A 21,176-nucleotide genomic window follows, 5' to 3' on the forward strand; every position below is an offset into this window, starting at 1 on the left:
CTATATATAAATATTTCAGCTGTGGGTTTTTCTTTTCTCTCTGCAGGTAACGCTTGGAATCGGGCCTGACCAAGATCTTGCTATCCTTCATGAGGTGCGTCAAACAAACAGTCAGTCAAGGAAGATCCAAGGAGAACTCAAGAATCTGAAGGCGAAAATTTATGGCTTAGAAAATCAATTGCGATTTGGCTAACATTTTCTCGTGGAGTGGTCACCACATTTTCAGTATCTGGTATGGCTGCGTCAGTAGCACTAATGCTAAAGCGACAAAGTGATTTGAACATTGCATCCCGGCCATCGGACATGGTTTATTTAAAACCAAATGTTATGATGGGCTTGTGTCAACTTTGCAGAGAGGAACAGAACAAGTTGAGAAAAAATATCTTTGAGCAACCCCTTTATATTCCTGTAGACATGAAATATGAATGGTTCACAAATTTGATCAAATGTTCAGTCAAACTTCATCGATTTCACTTTCCCAGAAATTAGTTCTTTTATTTCCCGTTTTTTTCAAAAGTAAGTGGGGTGAAGGAAGCCATTTCCAAGGGCACACTGAACAGTCTGACCCATGAAGTTGTACAGTCAAAATCGGTATTTTGTGTGATGACTGTTTTAATTTTTGTATAATTTGAGATTTCATTGGTTTGCTTGATGATGTCACCGGGAAAAGCTTTGCATGAATTATTGAGCCAGATCAGAAATGCCAGCTTGGTCCAAACCAAGTGTGCTACAGAAGCTATTTTCAGAAACCTGGGGTTGGACAGTTCTGACGGGGTCTGGGGTTGGGGAGAGCGGGGGTCCTGACGGGGTCTGGGGTTGGGGAGAGCGGGGGTCCTGACGGGGTCTGGGGTTGGGGAGAGCGGGGGTCCTGACGGGGTCTGGGGTTGGGGAGAGCGGGGGTCCTGACGGGGTCTGGGGTTGGGGAGAGCGGGGGTCCTGACGGGGTCTGGGGTTGGGTAGAGCGGGGGTCCTGACGGGGTCTGGGGTTGGGGAGAGCGGGGGTCCTGACGGGGTCTGGGGTTGGGTAGAGCGGGGGTCCTGACGGGGTCTGGGGTTGGGGAGAGCGGGGGTCCTGACGGGGTCTGGGGTTGAGGAGAGCGGGGCTTCTGACGGGGTCTGGGTCTGGGGTTGGGGAGAGCAGGGGTTCTGACGGGGGTCTGGGGTTGGGGAGAGCGGGGTCCTGATGGGGGTCTGGGGGAGCGGGGGTCCTGATGGGTCTGGGGTTGGGGAGAGCGGGGGTCCTGACGGGGTCTGGAGGAGCGGGGGCCCTGACGGGGCCTGGGGTTGGGGGGAGCATGGGCCCTGACGGGGTCTGAGGTTGGGAGGGCGGGGGTCCTGACGGGGTTGGGGAGAGCGAGGGTCCTGACGGGGTCTGGGGTTGGACCGGCATCATGTTTCTTTGAGCTGGGGTAGGAGTGACTGTCCCCAGCCCCTATGTGCTGAGCCCAGTTCGATCCCTGCACTGTTCCCAGTCTAATGAAGTACTTTATAATGACTAAAATTTGAAGCTTGATCAGTACTGCTTAACACCACACTGGAGGAAAAGCATTTATTCACAAAGTCAGATAGGCTTTGTTACAGTTCATAAAAAATATCAAATTGTCTGCACCACTTAGTCCCCTGGACAGCATCCAGTTCATAACAGGACTTGTAATTGGTACGCAAGCCTTCCATATCAGTGTGAACAAAGTCTTTGGACTATCTCAGGACTCAGTCATGAAGTTGGGCTTTGCACTTATGTCTCTTTGAAACTGGTGGTCTGAACTGATGAAGTATTACTTTCTGCATCTACCAAAATATTTATCTTGGTAACATTATGAAGATAAGGCTAATGTTTTCTGATAAAATGGATATGGTGGGAATTAAGCAATTTACATTTAGATACAATGATTAGGTGTACTGTAAAGTGACACCACACTGGAATTGCCAATTAGATTAACAGCTGCTTAAGTATCTGTGTATGAAGGAAACTTTTGCAAAACTCAAAACACAGTGTCCAACATTAGGTGTGATTCCACGAATGGACAACATTTGCTAAATAATCCTCAGTGGGCTAAAAATTATGCTGACAACCAATTTGATTGTCAGTCAGACTCACTGTGGCACATTTGTGTACTGGAAGCTACACATGACAAAATGCGTTTTTTCAGCAAAACTGTTTTGACTCATTTGCAGCAAACATTCATCGCTTCAGAATATTATATGGTCCGTTTCTTTTTGTTTTACCTGATTTCAGTTGAAACAAAATGCAATAGTATTTGGATCGAGCTGTGAGATTGAGTGTCAGTGAATTTCAGGGAGTTGGATCAATATTTGGCAAGAAAAGTAATTGAGAGGGAAGGTGGGTTCACAGGGTACACACTTGCAAGTGTGGAACTTACCTGATGGCTCTTTCCTGGTTCCATACATTGCTGTGCTCTGAATTAGACATCTGGAAGGAGGAAATGATTCTAGGCATTCATCACACTGATTTAACTTATTTATGTATTGGGATGCAAAAATTGAGCAATGAGACAATCTGCTTTTAAAAATGAATTGCGGTGACAGGAGAGAGGAGTGGTACCCTCGTATTTGTCACTCTATCAAGTGAGTGTCATTGTGGTTCAGCTGTTGGCACATCTGAGTCTGAGTCTGAAGTTTGTGGTTTGAGCCCATTTTCCACACTGACACTGATTAACGGCTGCATTGTTGAAATTGTCCAAATGAATGAGACCTTCAGCCATATTCCATCTGCTTGTTCCAGTGGATGTAAAAGATCCCATGACACTATTCAATTAGAAGTAGCCCTAGTGTTTTGGATGTAAAAATTAACACAATCAGCAACCGATTAACTCATGATTTATCTTATTCCTGTTTTCACAAATCTTTGTGTGTAAATTCTGTTTGCCAACAAAAACAAACAACTATAGTTACAAGTGATTCATTATGTATTTTTGGAGCATTGTGACATACTATATAAATGTAATTTCATTCTTTAGCTATTCAGTTATGATTAGAGTTGCAATTAAAGTCTTGTTTTTATAAATTATACACATATCCCCATGTCTTGTTAAGTTTAATCCTTTCATTATTTTAAAGAAAAATTTAGAGGAGCAGACATGTTTGATTTGGTTAGAGTTAAAAGCCTGACCCCTCTCAGCCTATTGTGGTACCTAAGGGCCTTTATTCTAGGGAGCAGTCAACTGGGCTTCTCGGAACCTTTTTTAAGCCTCAACATGTGAAGGTACCAAGCTGCACCTGACTCCCCAAAGCCTGTCCATCATTGACAAGGCACCAGTCAGGCACGTGATGGAATACTCTCCACTTGCCTGGGTGAGTGCAGCTCCCACAACATTCAAGAAGCTTGACACCATCATAGATGTATAGATCTGTCCATAGTCTGTTGTTCTCATTGTAGTTCTTATTCTTGCACATTACCAAATACCATTCCTTCTCCCTAACTGCACACAAAAGACTCAAGTCCATTCATCAAATCAGAACAAAACAATGCTACATTGTCAGCATCATTCTATCTACACGTGATGATGGGTATGTAGCAAACCCGTTGGCATGGGCTAGTTTCATATGGTGCATTTTTGTTGATTGCTGAAAAGACCAACCCTTGAGATCACCAAGTGCTGCAGGTGAGGTGTTATCAGGAGTCCTGTTTACAGTGTTGCTGGCTGTTGTCAAGCTGCTGCAGCCACTGATCGTCATGGTGATGCATGTTGGCCCACACGTAACGTTGTCATTTCCCTTTGTTATTAGCTAATGTCTCCCAGGTGTGAAAATCAATCTTTAGGGCCCTCGTCATGTTTGTGAAGCATCCTTGAAATGGAGTTTTGGACGTTTTACTGGTCTGGCTCTGGCTTCTCCCCCAAACAGAATATCCTTGAGGATGTGTCCATTTTGTGAATGTACCTGAGCCAGCAAAGTTGCCTCTGCTTGACGAGTGCTAGCATACTTAACAGATTTGCCTTTGAGAACACTATTTATGATTTTGTCCTTTCATGGGATGCAGAGAATGTGATGTCCTTGGGAGGTAAGATCACTGGTTTGGAAGGTGCTGCTGAAGGAATGAGTTGCTGCAATGAATCTTGTAGATGGTACACATTGCTGCCACTGTGTGCCAGTGGTAGAGGGATAAATGTTTAAAGTATTGGATGGGGTGCCAGTCAAGTGGGCTGCTTTTTTCTAGATGGTGTCAAGCTTCTTGACTGTTGTTGGAGCTGCTCTCATCCAGGTAAGTGGATAGTATTCCATCATCCGCCAAGGCCACTCAGCTCCTGACCTCATTACAGCCTTGGTTCAAACATGGACAAAAGAGCTGAACTCCTGAGGTGAGGTGAGAGTGGCCGCCCTTGACTTCAAGGCAGCATTTGACCGAGTGTGGCATCAAGGAACCCTAGCAAAACTGGAGTCATTGGGAATCGGGGAAAACTCTCTGCTGGTTAGAGTCATACCTAGCACAAAGGAAGATGGTTGTGGTTGTTGGAGGTCAGTCATCTCAGCTCCAGGACATCACTGCAGGAGTTCCTCAGGGTAGTGTCCTCGGCCCAACCATCTTCAGCTGCTTCATCAATGACCTTCCTTCCATCATAAGGTCAGAAGTGAGGATGTTCACTGATTGCACAATGTTCAGCACCATTTGCGACTTTTCAGATTCAGAAACAGTCCATGTCCAAATGCAGCAAGACCTGGATAATATCCAGGTTTGGGCTGACAAGTGGCAAGTAACATTCGTTCCACACGTGTCAGGCGATGACCATCTCCAATAAGAGAGAATCCAACCAGTGCCCCTTGATATTCAATGGCATTACCATCACTGAATCCCCCACTCAACAACACCCTCCAAACCCACGCCACTATCATCTAGAAGAACAAGGACAGCAGATACATGGGAACACCGCCACCTGGAAGTTCCCCTCCAAGTCACTCACCATCCTGACTTGAAAATATATCGTCGTTCCTTCACTGTCGCTGGGTCAAAATCCTGGAACTCCCTCCCTAACAGCACTGTGGGTGTACTGACACCACATGTATTGCAGCAGTTCAAGAAGGCAGCTCACCTCCACCTTCTCAAGGGCAACTAGGGATGGGCAATAAATGCTGGCCTAGCCAGCGAAGCCCACATCCCGTGAATGGATTTTTTTAAAAGTGAGAGAGACAGCCATCCCCTTTTTTGCACAAGCCCCCTGATGTTCCTGAGAAAGATTGCAGGATTGACAGGGCTGTGTTTGCTGCTGTCATTTCCAGTGCCCTGGTCAATGCCAAGTCGTCCATGCAGTTTCATTCCTCTTTGTAGTGGATTGATACAACTGAGTGGCTTGCTAGGCCATTTCAGAGGACATTTAAGAGTCAACCACATTGTTGCAGGTCTGGAGTCACATGTACACCACACCAAGTAAGAATGGCAGATTTCTTTCCCTAAAGGGTATTAGTGAACCAGATGGGTTTTTATAACAATTGACAATGGTCCCTTCACAATTCCCAAGACTAGCTTTTAATTCTAGATTTGTTAATTGAGTTTAAATTCCACCCACTATCGTGGTTTGTGCCTCTTGATCATTAACCTGGGCCTGTGGGTTACTAATCCAGTGGCATTACCACTATGCTGTCACCTCCCACTTCCCCCAGAGAGCTACTTTTCCCCTCTCTTCCTAGGGTCTGCAGTTCACCCCTCCTCCCTCAAGTCTGCAGCTCCCCCTCCTCTTGGGGGTCTACCCCAGGAGTCTGCAATTCCCCCATCCCCTGCCCATTGTCCGTTTTGGTTCTGGTGAGCTGACTAATGGAGGCACTGTGGTTACTACGGTTGAAGCGAGTGGTGGTACTTGGAACCTGGACTGAGATATCGATTAGGGACTCTGAAGCTCCATGTGCATCAAACCCCAATATACACTGTCCCCTATTCAGAGACAATACCACCCCCACTCCGATACACACACCCCGATATATAAACTCTGATACACACACATCCCCTGTTATGCTTCCTACTGAGGTTACCCCGGACAAGCCTGTTCCAGGTTGGAACCCAGCTTGATAGATCCTAACCTTTATTTGTTTGTTTAAATACGTGAAGAGTAGCTACTGAACAGAGTCACAGGAGCCAGCTGATAAACTTTTAACAAAAGAATAAAGCATTTATTCAACAAGAAAAGATTAACTATATTACAATACTCCTTCACCCACAACTAAACCTTTACAGATATTTACAAATTTGTAAGGATAACACAAGTTACAAAAGCTATCATATACTCTAATGTTCACAGTAAGTACATGGTCTATGCAAACCTATGGTCAGACACACCACGCTCTGACCTCAAGTGATAGATGCCAGCTCAAACAGATGCTATGGATCTCTCCTCAACTCCCACCAGATGCTTGTCACACAGTGAGCCAACCAATTTCACTGAACTCCATCCTTCACATAAGGGATCCCAATCTCCACTCTCCAGGGCCTCACCTTGGAATCTTCTCCCAAACTGATGTTTTTGTTCAGACACCTTCCACAAGGGTTCACCTCCAGAGTTTCAAACTCTCCTGATGTTCTTCTTCCCTGGGTCAGCACATGCATTCAAGCTGTCTTCCATGCACTCTTTCTCACCAACTCAGCCTTAACCATACACCATTGCTTCACATGCCCACAGCAAAGAATTACAGATCTTCAGTTGTCTCTTTGAACCTTCTTGCTTCTTGCAAGCTGTTCTCACTTTAAATCTGAAGCTTGGAGCCTTTCTCTCTGCCCGTCACGCTTAACTTCACTTAACAGGACCTTTTTCCCAGGTTCCTGTCCTTCCTTTGACTACAAAGTCTCATTTGGACTTTCCCCTCTTCCACTCTCCCGGATTTTGGGGCTTTTTGTTCGTTTAGTACCTTTTGTTCTTTTGGGAAATCTACAGTTCCCTCTCCCAGTGTCCGGACTCTCTGTGGCCCTGGCTTCAACTGAACTTAAAACTGCTGTTTCTTTAGTTCTGTGTGTATGTCTGTGGGAGGAAACATCTCATTAGAAATGCAAGCAGCCTTTTAAAGTGAAACTAAAACATCATTTGACCTTTCTTAACACATTGATACAGAAATACAAATCAAGCTTAAACATTAAAGCTAAAAATCATTCCCGATGCCTACAAATACAAATATAACTTAAACTAGCTCTATTTCCTAACACCCCCTCCCTGTAATATACCCCAACCCATTCTGATGCACATCAACCGCCGATACACATTGACCCACCTGACATACCACCTACCTGATAAATATAACAAACCCTGATATGCAAAAACCCCCGTTATACATCAACCCTCCTGACATACCAACCTCCCCAATATATACCCCAATGTACACGAGCCCCTGATATACATCGACCCTCCCAACATACCACCTCCCTGATATATACCCCAAACCCTGATGATATACACAAACATACTGATATATGTCGACCATCCTGATACACCACCTCCCCGGTATATACCCCAGACTCTAATATACACAACACCCCGACATCCATTTTCTTCTTTCCCCATCTCCCTTTCCTGCCTCTGGTATTGCTTTAAAGTTACATCTCTAACTTTTTCCAGTTCTGTTGATGGGTCATTAGCTCTTTCTCTCCCTCCACAGATACTACCTAACCTGCTGAGTGTTTCCAGCATTTTGTGGTTTTATTTCAGATTTCCAGCATCTGTAATATTTTGCTATTTTAATACTAATATCATTGCTTAAAAACTGAAAGGGTCATTATGGGAATATCCTGTACAACAAACCCATCAGAGAATCTCCCCTGGCATTGGAAGATTACACATGGGATCTACAGACCTATCAGAGAATCACATCTGGGAACTTGCAACCTATCAGAGGATTACACCTGGGAACATAGAAAATAGGAACCTGCTCTGTCATTCAATACGTCATGGCTGCTCTTGGGCTTCAACTCACCTTTCCTGTCTGATCTCCATATCCCATGATTCACTGAAAGACCAAAAATCAGTCTTAAATGACACATTCACAACTCTCTGGGGTAGAGAATTCCAAAGATTCACAACTGTTTGAGTGAAGACATTTCTCCTCATCTCCGTTCTAAATGATCAGCTGCTTATCCTGAGACTATGCCCCCACGTTCTAGATTCCCCAACTAGGGGGAACAACATCTCCATATCTACCCTATCAATCTCCTTCAGAATTTTGGACATTTTAATGAGATAACCCCTCATTCTTCTAAACTCCAGAGAATATAGACCCAATTTACTCAACCTCTTATCATAGGACAGTCCAGTGAACCTTCACTGTAATGCTTCCTATGCAAGTATATCCTGTCTTAAACATGAAGACGGTATTATGTTAAATACAGTTTCTTAAATACAGTATCTTAAATATGCACACAGTATTTAAGATGTGGTCACACCAAAGCCTTGTACAATTGTAGCAAAACTTTGTTCTTGTACTCCAATCCCCCTGCAATAAAGGCTAACATGCCATTTGCCTTTCTAATTGCTTGCTGTACCTACAAGCTAACTTTGTGTTCCTTGTATGAGTACACCTGAACATTTACAAGTTTCACATTTTTAAAAAAAATCTGCTTTTCTATTCTTATGACCAAAGTGAATAACTTCTCATTCACCCACTTATGCTCCATCTTGTTGTTTACTCACTTACTCACTTAACCTGTCTATATCTCTTTGCATCCTTGCTGTGTCATCCTCACAGCTTGCATTCCAACTTAGCTTTGTATCATCAGCAAACTGAGATACATTATTCTCTGTCTCTTGGTCTTGTTTGATCATTGTCACATTGGCCTTAGTAGTTGGAATTGTCTTGCTTCTTCTCTGGCTTTGTTCAAACCTCCCTAGTCCAACCCTTAATGTTATTCACCCATCTAAGGAACTCCTGTAGTGATGTCTTGGAACTGAGACAGTTGACATCGAACAGCCATGACCATAGTGGCTTGGTAGTGCAGAACTTGAGTATTTCTGAAAAAAAGAGACATGCTGTTGAAGTTTTTCATCTTGCACTCATCAGGATAGATGCAAGAATGTCAAATTTCAAAGAGAGCAGCAATTTATACTGCACGAGAAAAGAGTGCTGATAGGTTGGCAAGTTGGCTCCGATTGGTCAAGATGTTATAGAACACTACAGCACAGAAAACAGGCCATTTGGCCCTTCTAGTCTGTGCCGAAATATTATTTCGCTAATCCCATTGACCTGCACCCAGTCCATAACCCTCCAGTTATCCATGTATCTATCCAATTTATTCTTAAAACTTAAGAGTGAGCCCGCATTTACGTCAGATGGCAGCTCGTTCCACACTCTCACCACTCTCTGAGTGAAGAAGTTCCCCCTAATGTTCCCCCTAAACCTTTCCCCTTTCATCCTCAAGCATGTCCTCTCGTGTTTATCTCTCCTAATCTAAGTGGAAAGAGCCTACTCACATTTACTCACATATACCCCTCATGATTTCGTAAACTTCTTTCAAATCTCTCCTCATCCTTCTACGCTCCAAGGATGCCACAGAAAATGTACTCGGGAGCTATCGATCCCACACTTCAATTCATGCTCAATGTTTGGACAAATTCCATTAGCCTACAGAGGACAGAAAATACGTAGCTTCTAGTGAGTGTAATAGAGTTACATTGCAAGCCCTACTGATAATCTTAAATTGGCTGAGCACACTTGGGATCATTCAGCAAATGTTGTCCAATCACATCTAATTATGACATTATGTTCTATGTTTTGCAAGCACGGGCTGGTTGAGTACATTCAGCCAATTGCAAACAGCTGAAGGGATGTGCTGTTTGATATGATCTGCTCATCTTGGGGACATACAGCCTATGTATCTGGCATCACATTGGCATTGAAATTCATACACCACATTACTCATTTGTGTGATAGGCAGAACGTCATTTTGGCTTGACAGCAATGTGGTTGACTCTTAAATGCCCTCTGAACAAGAGCAGTAGGGATGGGCAATAAATGCTGGCCTAGCCAGTGATGCCTGCATCCTGTGTGGTGCGGGTATTGCCATGGTGCAAATGGCTGTGGCTGAACAGGCTCACAATGTCGAACAAACACCCGGCATTGCTATTGATATGCAGGTCATGTACACTCTTCGCAAAGGTAAGGAAATCCTTCACTGTGTTTGTGGAAAACTCATTCAGATCTGGTTGTAGAAACCTGCCCAACCATTTGGCCAATTCAGGTTACAGAACCGATCTTTGATATGGTGGGAAGCATCTTGGACAGCCCGTACAAACGCGGACACAGTGAACAATGAGGATGAATCCACCAGGTCCCAAAGATGAACACAAGTTAGAACCATAGAAAAGTCACAGCACAGAATGAGGCCATTCAGCCCATCTTGTCCATGCCAGCCCAAGGACACCCAGGTGCCCTTTCTATTCCCACCTTCCTGCACCGGGCCCATAGCCCTGCAGCTTACAGCACTTTAGGTGCAGATCCAGGTACTTTTTAAAAGAGTTTAAAGTTTCTGCCTCTACCACCAACTTGGGCAGCAAATTCCAGACACCCACTACCCTCTGCGTAAAAAAGTTCTTTCTCATGTGCCCCCTACACCTTCTGCCACTTATCTTGAATCCATGTCCCCAGTCCTAGAATTCTCCATCAAGGGAAACAATTTTATCCTGTCCACTCTATCTATTCCCCTCATAATTTTGTACACCTCAATCAATGCACCTCTCAGCCTTCTTTGTCCTAAGGAAAATAACCCCAACCTATCCAATCTCTCCTTGTAGCTACACTTTTCTAACCCTGGCAACATTCTTGTAAACCTCCTCTGCACTGTCTCCAGAGCTATTACGTCCTTCCTGTAATGTGGTGACCAGAACTGCACACAATACTCCAGTTGTGGCCTCACCAGTGTTTTATAAAATTCCAACATTATATCCTTACTTTTATATTCAATACCTCTGCCAATGAAGGAGAGCATTCCATATGCCTTCTTTACAACCTTGTCTACTTGAACTTCAGGAACCTGTGTACTTGTACGCCAAGATTTCTCACTTCATCTACCCCTCTTAGTCTATTCCCATTTATTTTGTAATCCCTGTAACTGTTTGACCTCCCTAAATGTATGACCTCACACTTCTCTATGCAGAGGGGGGCCGGAAAGGAGGAGGACCTCCTCATGAACCTGCTCCTGGGCCTGGCCAAGTTGGCCATTAACAGGTCCAGGCAGCGGGTGATCGAGGGGGTCGTCCGACCCGACTGTCTGAGCCTCTTCAGCAGCTACGTTCGTGGCCGGGTGTCCCTGGTGAAGGAGCACGCGGTGTCTGCCGGCCCCGTCAAGGCCTTCCGTGCTCGGTGGGCACCGCGGGGACCGGGGTGTTTTATAGACCCTGTTAATCACATTTTAATTTGAATTTTGTACATTTCCTTTAAGGTTTTGTCTTTCTTTTTTCAGTGTCCCTTTAAGGAACTGCCTTCTAATTTGTCCCTCGTTTTGTTAATTTAGTTTAATTGGTTCTATGAAAAGAGTATAAATGGATACAGCTGTAATACTCCAGAGGGGGAAAGGAGCTGGCTGGAGAATAAGCCTGATTGTGGTAAAAGATCAGCTTCAGACTCATTCTTCCCTTATACACAATTATTGGAGTTAATGTGGTAGCAGAGGATGAGCATTAAGTTTTGCTGATTGGCTGCTGTAAAAGAAGTTTTTTGTTTTCATCCTCTGAGGGAAGCAGAAGCATACTGCTGCTGACAATTTAACTTACAGAATGGTAGAAGGACAATGCAAATTTTCAGCCTTTGACTATACACCAACTTTTTCGGAGACAGAACCATATCAGCAATGGAAGGCTGAAGTTGAGATGCGGACCTGGGTTATTTCCATACCCTGGAAGAAACAAGGTATTGCTTTGGCTTTGTCACTCCCAGCAAAAAGTAAAATTAGGAGTAAAGTATTTTCAGAATGGAACATAAGTCTCTTGATGAGGCAGACTGGTGGAAGGTCAAGGAGTATAAAAGCTGTACTTGCTTCAGGTTTGGAGATGACAATACATTAACATCCATTGAAAGGGTAGTCCTCCCTTGCAGGATAGCAAGGATCAATCTGTTTATCAGTACTGGTGTGGTTTCTAGCGAGATATCTGCTATTGTTGAGTTGATCTGCGATGAAGAAGGCTCAGATGACGCTGGATATGAAGAATGATAGAGCAGTTGTGTTTGGAAAAAATGTGGATATACATTTTACTTGATCAGGCCATTACTGCTTGTCGCTAAGGCAGCCAGAGATTTCTTATCAAAAAGTTCATGAACAAAGAACAAAGAAAAGCACAGCACAGGAAGAGGTCCTTCGGCCCTCCAAGCCTGCGCCGATCATATTGCCCGTCAACTAAAACATTTTGCATTTCTGGGGTCCGTATCCCTCTGTTCCCAACCTATTCATGTATTTGTCAAGCTGCCTCTTAAACACCACTATCGTACCTGCTTCCACCACCTCCTCTTGCAGCGAATTCCAGACACTCACTACCCTCTGTGTAAAAAAACTTGCCCTGCACATTTCCTCTATAGTTTTCTCCTCTCGCCTTCAATCTATGTCCCCTAGTAATTGACTCTTCCACCCTGGGAAAAAGCTTCTGACTATCTACTCTGTCCATGCCACTCATAATTTTCTAAACTTCTATCAAGTCGCCCCTCAATCTCCATTGGTCTAGTGAGAACAATCCAAGTTTCTCCCACCTCTCCTCCATAGCTAATAACCTCCAGACCAGGCAGCATCTTGGTAAATCTCCTCTGCACCATCTCCAATGCCTCCATATCATTCTGGTAATGTGGTGACCAAAATTGCACGCAATATTCCAAGTGTGGCCTAACCAAGCTTCTATACAGCTGCAACATGACTTCCCAGCTTTTATACTCAATACTCCTCCCAATGAAGGCAAGCATGCCATATGCCTTCCTGACTACCTTATCCACCTGCGTTGCCACTTTCAGTGACCTGTGGACCTGTACACCCAGATCCCTCTGCCCATCGATGCACTTAAGGGTTCTGCCATTTACTGTATAATTCCTGCCTGTATTAGACCTTCCAAAATGCATTACCTCGCATTTGTCTGGATTAAACTCCATCTGCCATTTCTCTGCCCAAGTCTCCAACTGATCTATATCCCATTGTATCCTTTGATAATCCTCTTCACTATCTGCAACTCCTCCGACCTTAGTGTCGTCTGCAAACTTATAGCCCAGTTACATTTTCCTCCAAATCATTTATGTATATCACAAACAGCAAAGGTCCCAGCACTGATCCCTGTGGAACTTCACTAGTCACAGCTCTCCATTCAGAAAAGCACCCTTCCACTGCTACCCTCTGTCTTCTATGACCAAGCCAATTCTGTATCCATCTTGCCAGCTCACCTCTGATCCCGTGCGACTTTACCTTTTGTACCAGTCTGCCACGAGAGACCTTGTCAAAGGCCTTACTGAAATCCATGTATATAACATCCACTGCTCTTCCATCGTCGATCACCTTAGTCACTTCCTCGGAAACTCGATCAAGTTAGTGAGACACGACCTCCCCTTCACACTTCTCACTAATACACCCATTTGTTTCCAAATGGTAGTAAATCCTGTCACGAAGAATCTTCTCCAATAATTTCCCTACCACTGACATAAGGCTCACCGGCCTGTAATTTCCTGGATTATCCCTGCTACCCTTCTTAAACAATGGAACAACATTGGCCATTCTCCAGTCCCCTGGGACCTCACCCGTAGCCAGTAAGGATACAAAGATTTCTGTCAAGGCCCCAGCAATCTCCTCCCTTGCCTCCCTCAGTACACTGGGGTAGATCCCATCTGGCCCTGGGGACTTATCCACCTTAATATTATTCAAGACGCCTAACACCTCCTCTTTTCGATCTCAACATGATCCAGGCTATCTACACACTCTTCCCTAGACAAATCGACCGCCAAGTCCTCTTTGGTGAATACTGATGAGAAGTATTCATTTAGTACCTCTCCCATTTCTTCTGGCTCCACACAGAAGTTTTGTTAAATTTGATGGACAAAAAGATGATCATTTGGAAATTACACAGTTTACACATCCGACACCACAGAAACTGAAGACTCTAGTTCGAGTTCTGGAGTGATTCGTAAACGATGCGTTGACCTTATTGAGCTAATCACGGCTCAATGTGAAATTTGCCTTAGATATTGTAAGACACCGCTGCATCCTGTTGTGAGCTTTTTTTTTGCAAAAATATACTTTATTCATAAATCTTCAAAAACATTTCGAACCACTTCAAAATCACCATTACAAAAATACAATCAGGTTCAACTTTTACAACATGAATCACAAGGTGTATCAGTACAAACAATGAATATTACAATCATTGGCAGACATTCATTTTAAGCTGTACAGCCTGAGGGGCTGTTTACAGTTCCCAGCCCCCCAGTGCACTGTGGCAGAAAGGTCTTAGGCAGCAACCCTGCCCCATTGCACCTTTGTGGTGGCTGCCCCAAGCTTAACTGTGTCACTCAGCACATAGTCCTGGACCTTGGAAAGTGCTAGTCTGCTACACTCGGTCGGGAACAACTCTTTGCGCTGGAAAACCCACAAGTTTCGGGCAGACTAAAGAGCGTCTTTCACCGAGTTGATGATCCTCCAGCTGCAGTTGATGTTTGTCTCGGTGTGTGTCCCTGGGAACAGCCCGTAGAGCACAGAGTCCTATGTCACGGAACTTCTCAGGATGAACTTCGACAGAAACCACTGCATCTCTCTCCAGACCTTCTTCGCAAAGACACAATCTACAAGGAGGTGAACAACAGTCTCTTCCCCACCACAGCCACTTCGAGGGCAACGTGCAGAGGGGGTGAGACTCCTGGCATGTAGGAAGGATCTTACAGGGAGGGCCTTTCTCACCACCAACCAAGCTACATCTTGGTGCTTGTTGGAAAGTTCTGGCGATGAGGCATTCTGCCAAATGACTTTGTCAGTCTGCTCAGGGAACCATCCCACAGGATCCACTCTCTCCTTTTCCCTCAGGGCCTTTAAGACATTACGTGCCGACCACTGCCTGGCGGACTTGTGGTCAAAGGTGTTTCTCTGCATAAATTTTCCCACGAGGGACAGGTGGTACGGCACGGTCTAACTACTTGGAGTGTTCCGCGGCATCGTGGCCAGACCCATCCTTCACAACACCGGTGACAGGTAGAACCTCAGCATGCAGTGACACTTGGTGTTTGCATACTGAGGGTCTACGCACCGCTTGATGCAGCCGCACACAAAGGTGGCCATCAGTATGAGGGCGATGTTGGGCACATTTTTTCCCCCTTTATCTAGAGGCTTGTACATCGTGTCCCTGCGGACATGATCCATTTTCGACCTCCAGATAAAGCGGAAGATGGCTCGGGTGATCGCCACCACACAGGAGTGTGGAATGGGCCAGACCTGCGCCATGTACAGCAACAGCGAGAGTGCCTCACACCTGATGACCAGGTTCTTACCCGCAATGGAGAGGGAGCGTCGCTCCCACATGCCCAGTTTCCTTTTCACCATAGACACTTGCTCCTTCCAATTTCTAAAGCGTGCCCTGGTCCCTCCGAACCATATCCCCAGCACCTTCAGGCCGTCAGCCCTGACAGTGAAGGGGACAAAGGATTGGTCAGCCCAGTTCCCAAAGAACATGGCCTCGCTCTTCCCACGATTTACCTTGGCTCCCGAGGCCAGTCCGAACTGGTCGCAGATGTGGATAAGTTTGTGTACCGACAGCGGATCCAAGCAGAAGACGGCGACATCATCCATGTACAGGGAGACTTTGATCTGAGTGCCTCCACTGCCTGGGATCGTCACTCCTCTTATGCCCGGATCCTTCCTGATGGACTCAGCAAAGGGTTCTATGCAACACACGAAAAGAACAGGCGAGAGAGGGCAGCCCTGCCTGACTCCAGATTTAATAGGAAAGCTATCTGATTCCCATCCATTGATTGAGACTGCACTACTGATGTTAGTGTAGAGCAGTTAGATCCAATTGCGAATTCCCTCCCCAAACCCCATTTTGGAGAGCACATCCACCATGTAGGTGTGCGATATTCTGTCAAAGGCCTTCTCCTGATCCAGGCTGATGAGGCAGGTGTCCACACCCCTGTCCTGTACATAGGCAATCGGATCCCTGAGCAGCACGAGGCTGTCAGAGATCTTCCTGCCCGGCACAGTGCAGGTCTGGTCAGGGTGGATCACCAATTCCAGAGCGGATTTGACCCGATTGGTGATGACCTTGGACAGAATCTTATAGTCCACATTCAACAGTGAAATGGGTCGCCAATTTCTAATTTCCTCCCTTTGCCCCTTGTGCTTGTAGATGAGGGTGATGATGCCTTTCCTCATGGATTCTGACATACTGCCAGCCAGGAGCATACTCTCATACACTTCTAGCAGGTCTGGGCCGATCCAGTCCCACAGAGCCGAATACAACTCCGCCGGCAAGCCGTCGCTTCCGGGAGTTTTACTCTTCTTGAAGGACTCAAGGGCCTCAGTCAGTTCGTCAGGAGTTAGCGCTTTGTCCAGACTCTCCCATGTACTGTCGTCTAAGACCTCCGTGATAGAGGACAGGAAGGACTGGGAGGCCATGCTGTCTGTGGGCTTCACGTCATACAATCTGGCATAAAAGGATTTGCTGATCCTCAAAATGTCGGACTGTGATGACTTAACTGAGCCATCTTCTTCCTTCAGGCTGCTGATCACAGAGCTCTCTCTAACTTCCTTTTGGAAGAAGAAACGTGAATATGTCTCGTCCTGCTCCATGGAGCAGACTCTGGAACGGAAGATGATCTTGGAGGCCCCCGAGGCAAAGAGCGAGGCTTGCTGGCTCTTCAACTCTTGGAGTTCCTCCTTGACATCAACCCCCATCGACTGCAGCCGGAGCAGATTCTGCCTGTTTTTCTGGAGTCGGGACATTTCCCTCTGTTCCTTTCTAGCTTTCTGGGTGCCTTTGAGGATGAAAAACCTCTTGATGTTTCCCTTGATCGCTTTCCACCTGTGTCAGTGACTCAAAGTGGGGTTTCAAGGTTCTCCAACCTTTGTAACCCCTCTTGAGCTCCTCAATGTTCTCTGGGGTCAGCAGTTTCACGTTTAGCTTCCATGCCCCTCTGCCAACCCTCAGGTCTTCCTCTAAGTGACAGACAGCCAGTAGGAGGCAGTGGTCAGAGAAGAACACCGGCTTGACGTCGGTGGATCTGACTGCGAATGCATGGGACACAAACAGGAAATCTATCCTGGAACAGACGGACCCGTCAGGCCGCGACCAGGTGTATCTACGCTGCGCTCCATCTGCAGGGTTGCTGAAGACGTCGTGCAGCTTGGCATCCTTAACTGTTTCCATCAGGGATCTGGACGTGGTGTCCAGTCTGCTGTCGGCCCTGCCGGATCGTCCAGCCGCATCGATGATGCAGTTGAAGTCACCGCCCAGAATGACCGGCCTGGAGGTTGCCGGCAGCAGTGGGGGCTGCTGAAAAACCTCCAGCCGCTCAGCCCCTTGTGACGGGGCGTAGACATTAATTAACTGGAGTGGAGCATTCTTATACATTACGTCTGCTACCCGCCCACCACCTCCTCAACCTCAGAGACGGTGAAGTAGCCTCCCCGCAGCAGAATCCCCAGGCCGAAGGAACGGGAGTCATTTCCTCCCGACCAGATCGATGGCCCATGAACCACCATCGTGACCATTGCCTGTAGGAGCTGAGGCGCGGTATCGCACACTCCTGTAGAAACAGCAGGTCAGCTTTGACCTTGGCAAGGTAGTCCAAGTTCGCAACACATCGCGTAGTAGATTTAATGCTACGCACATTTATGGATACAATCTTTACACCCATTTTAAAGCAGTTAGTCGCTTACCGAACCTGTTGTCTCTGAGAGTTCCTTCATGCCCGTGGTGTGCTCAAATTGCTTCACTTGGGATGGGCTGAGGAAAGCGTCCTGAACCTCCCCATTGGAGATGTTCTGTTCGGGTGGCATCTGGGGGTCCGTGCAGAGAGCAGGGTTTGAAATGTCCTCTGTTGGAGCAGCTTCTCCAATCCTCTCCCCCTCTGGGGCATTGCTGCTCCCGGCTTCCCAGAGCTGGAGTGCGCTGAGCGCTGAGCGCCTCGCTATTCCCAGATTCCTGGGGTTGTGGTGCACTGGCCTCTTCGGGTTGTGGGCAAAGTTGGGGTGCGCTGGTCTCTTCATTGTCTCCAATGTTCTGGAGCTTGGGTGTCTCATCCTCCAACTACCTAGCGTTTTGCCGCTTCTTCTGTTGGCGCCGCCCTGGCCCTTCTTCGTCCGAAGAGCTGCTGCTCTTGTTATCCACGGCGGATAGGAGACGCCTCTTGCCTCTTGTCTGGGAAGTGGCTTGGTTTCTTCTTAGCCCCCTCTTCCTTTTGGCTCTCTTCACCAGCTACCACTCCCCCTGCTGATTTTCCGCTGCCTCCTCCTCCTCCTCCTCCGTTGATTTGCTCTCCTGAGGAGTGGGAGGTTCAGGGGGCCATGCTGTTGGTTGGCCTTCTGTTGCCCCAATCTTTTCCTCCACCTTGTCTCTCTCTCTGTCCTCCTTTGTCCTGTTGTTCTCCCTGGGGGCCTTGGTAGTTGGAGTGACACGAGGCATTTCTTCTGTTTCCCCCTCGTTGGCTTTGTCTGCCTGTGCATAAGTGAGGCAGTGTTTGGGGCAGGTCCTGTAGAGGTGGCCTGCCTCGCCACACAGGTTGCAGCACTTAGTCTGTTTGCAGTCCTTTGTCTGGTGCCCTTCCTGTTTGCAGTTCTTGTAGAAGGCAGCGCTGCAGTTGGCCGCCACATGACCAGACTTGCCGCATGAGCGACAAAGTTTGGGTTGCCCAGCGTAGACAAGGTAGCCACGGCTTCCCCCGATAGTGAATCTGGAAGGGGGATGGAAAACGGCTCCCTTACTGTCGGTCTTGAGCGTTACCTTAACCTGGCGTTTACATGTCCAGATCCCCAAATTATCTTTAACTTCAGTGCAGCTCCCAACCTTATCGAAGTACCTGGTAAGGAAGGTGAGCACGTCAGCGACAGGGACGAAGGGGTTGTACAGATGCACCGTCGCAACCCGTTCTCGTTGCAACGGCAGAGCAAAGAGCGGCTCTGCCGTCAGGATCTTCATTTCTGCCAGGTCTTTCTTTTCCTCAAACACCTTCAGGAGTTTGACACAAGCTGCCACTTGCTTGAAAGTCACATCAAAAAATCCAGCGCTGGGGAAATCCTGTAGGCAGTAGATCTCCGCAGCCTCAAAATCACACAGCTTGAATTGGATCCTCTTGGTGAAGAAGGTCCTATCCATTCCTGTTCCTTGCTCGCTGCCCTTCACCATGACTCGGATGGTGTTAGGTATCCCATGGTAAGGAGTTCGACTGGTTATAGCCATTGCTCTTTCCTTGGCAGAAACGCGATGAAGGTCTCTCCCCTGCCAGGTAAGTGTGTCCTGTTGTGAGCTGCCACTAGCCCGGGAGTTTAATGATGCAGTGACAATGGACTTGAAAGTTTGGGACAAGGATAGTGGTATTTTTTTATTACACTTCATAGACATGGCAACCAGATTTAGCCTATCCACTGTGATACATGGTAAAGACAAACAGACCATGAGGTCATGGAGGAATGGATGGGAACAGGATTAAGAACACCAATGAAATTCCTGACACAGTGGTGGGGAATTTGCAAATGAGGAATTTTGAGACATGTGAAAATTTGAATATCATAGCTATGTACACTGAGAGTCCGTTCAGTAATGGTCTGTGCAAGAGAAATCATACAGTGATAGATGACATGTTACATAAAATATTGGCTGATCAACCAGGCTGTAGATTGCAAATGGTGCTAGCATGGGCAATGCATGCAAAGATCTCTCTGTAAATGGTTGGGGACACAGTCTGTACCAGTTGGAGTATGGAAGAAATCCGAAGTTGCCATCAGTGTTATTAGATGCTCCCCCTGCTCGAGAAGGGATTAGCATTAGCTTCACCTATTCTGCTCATCTGAATACTTTGCATATGGGTAGAAAAGCTTTCATTAAAGCTGACGCTTCGGAGAAAATACAGCGGGCCCTACGGCACCACATAAGACCATCAGGAATACAGTTTAGACAAGGAAAGCTGGTATAAAAGGGAAGGCCAGAAAGAGTGGAAAAGACCCGGGAAGGTAATCGGGGGTGATGGGAAAGTAGTAATTGTGCAACATGGCAATCCAACTGTTGGGGTACGTTCTTCATGGTTAATTGGTACAGGTTCTGAACAGGACATAGAACAACACACACACACACACACACACATACACACCACCAACCCCCCACTCGGCAGTTATGAGGAGCACACGATGGCAGATAGAGGGTCGATTGATGATGAACAAAGTAATTCATCCAAAAGGACAACAACCCAAAGTAGGAACAAAGGTAACATACATGCCAGAAGGGACCAGTGTGTGGAGGGATGCCACCATCATAGGGAGAGCAGGAAAGGCCACTGGTAAATACAAACATTGGCTAAATGTGCAGGATGAAGTACAGGAGACAAGACCTGTCGATTGGCAAACCGAGGTAAAGATGAGGAAATGTTGAAAGAGCAGTACGAATTCTGACAGTGGACCAGAAAGTGATCATGACCCTAGAAAAAAATCATGGACTTGCGAATGGAGTTCTGCTTGCATGGGAGAAAGATCATACAGCAGCAGTCCAGGAAGGGAGAGGAATGTGAGTAGAAGCCATAGCTTAACAAGAACGAGGACTAGAGGGCAAGCTAGGAATCTCAATAGGAGTGGAAGTCCTTTTGACGGAGAGATTCTAGTAGCTGTGAATAAATTGGAAAATAAGCTAATAAAGGAAGCCAAACGGAAAGAGTTAGAAAGTTGGGAGGAATTTGGAGTATATTCTGAAATACCTGACAGAGGACAGTCAGCTTTATCTCACAGATGGATCTGTGCAGAAAAGACACTCCCAGGTAGCACAAATAAGGCCAAAGCGAGATTAGTAGCTCGAGGTTTTGAAGAGAGACTAAGAGATCAGAATGTCAGAGTGGATTTGCCTCCTGTGAGGAAAGTTAGTTTGAAGATTTTTTAGCTATTTTGGCATCCTATTCCTGGGAGTGCAAATCGATTGACATAAAGGCTGCATTTTTACAGGGGGAGAAGTTTCGAAGGGAAATTTTTTTGAAGTCGGGGATGTGGAAGGAAAGCTGTGGAAATTGAACAGATGTGTTTATGGATTGAATGGTGCATCGGG

The 21,176-nt window shown here is 46.4% G+C and overlaps 1 protein-coding gene across 1 annotated transcript in view; it reads left to right on the plus strand.

Moving 5' to 3' along the window:
* Positions 1–761, plus strand: part of ccdc77 (coiled-coil domain containing 77) — an 84,191-nt gene extending 83,430 nt beyond the window's left edge. Inside the window, exon 11 of the mRNA XM_041216108.1 lies at positions 47–761. Coding sequence (XP_041072042.1) covers positions 47–193 — 147 coding nt within the window. The 3' untranslated portion in view covers positions 194–761. The remainder of the gene's footprint in view (positions 1–46) is intronic.
* Positions 762–21,176: the final 20,415 nt, after the last annotated feature.

Source organism: Carcharodon carcharias, chromosome 21, assembly GCF_017639515.1.
Source record: "Carcharodon carcharias isolate sCarCar2 chromosome 21, sCarCar2.pri, whole genome shotgun sequence".
NCBI lineage: Eukaryota > Metazoa > Chordata > Chondrichthyes > Lamniformes > Lamnidae > Carcharodon > Carcharodon carcharias.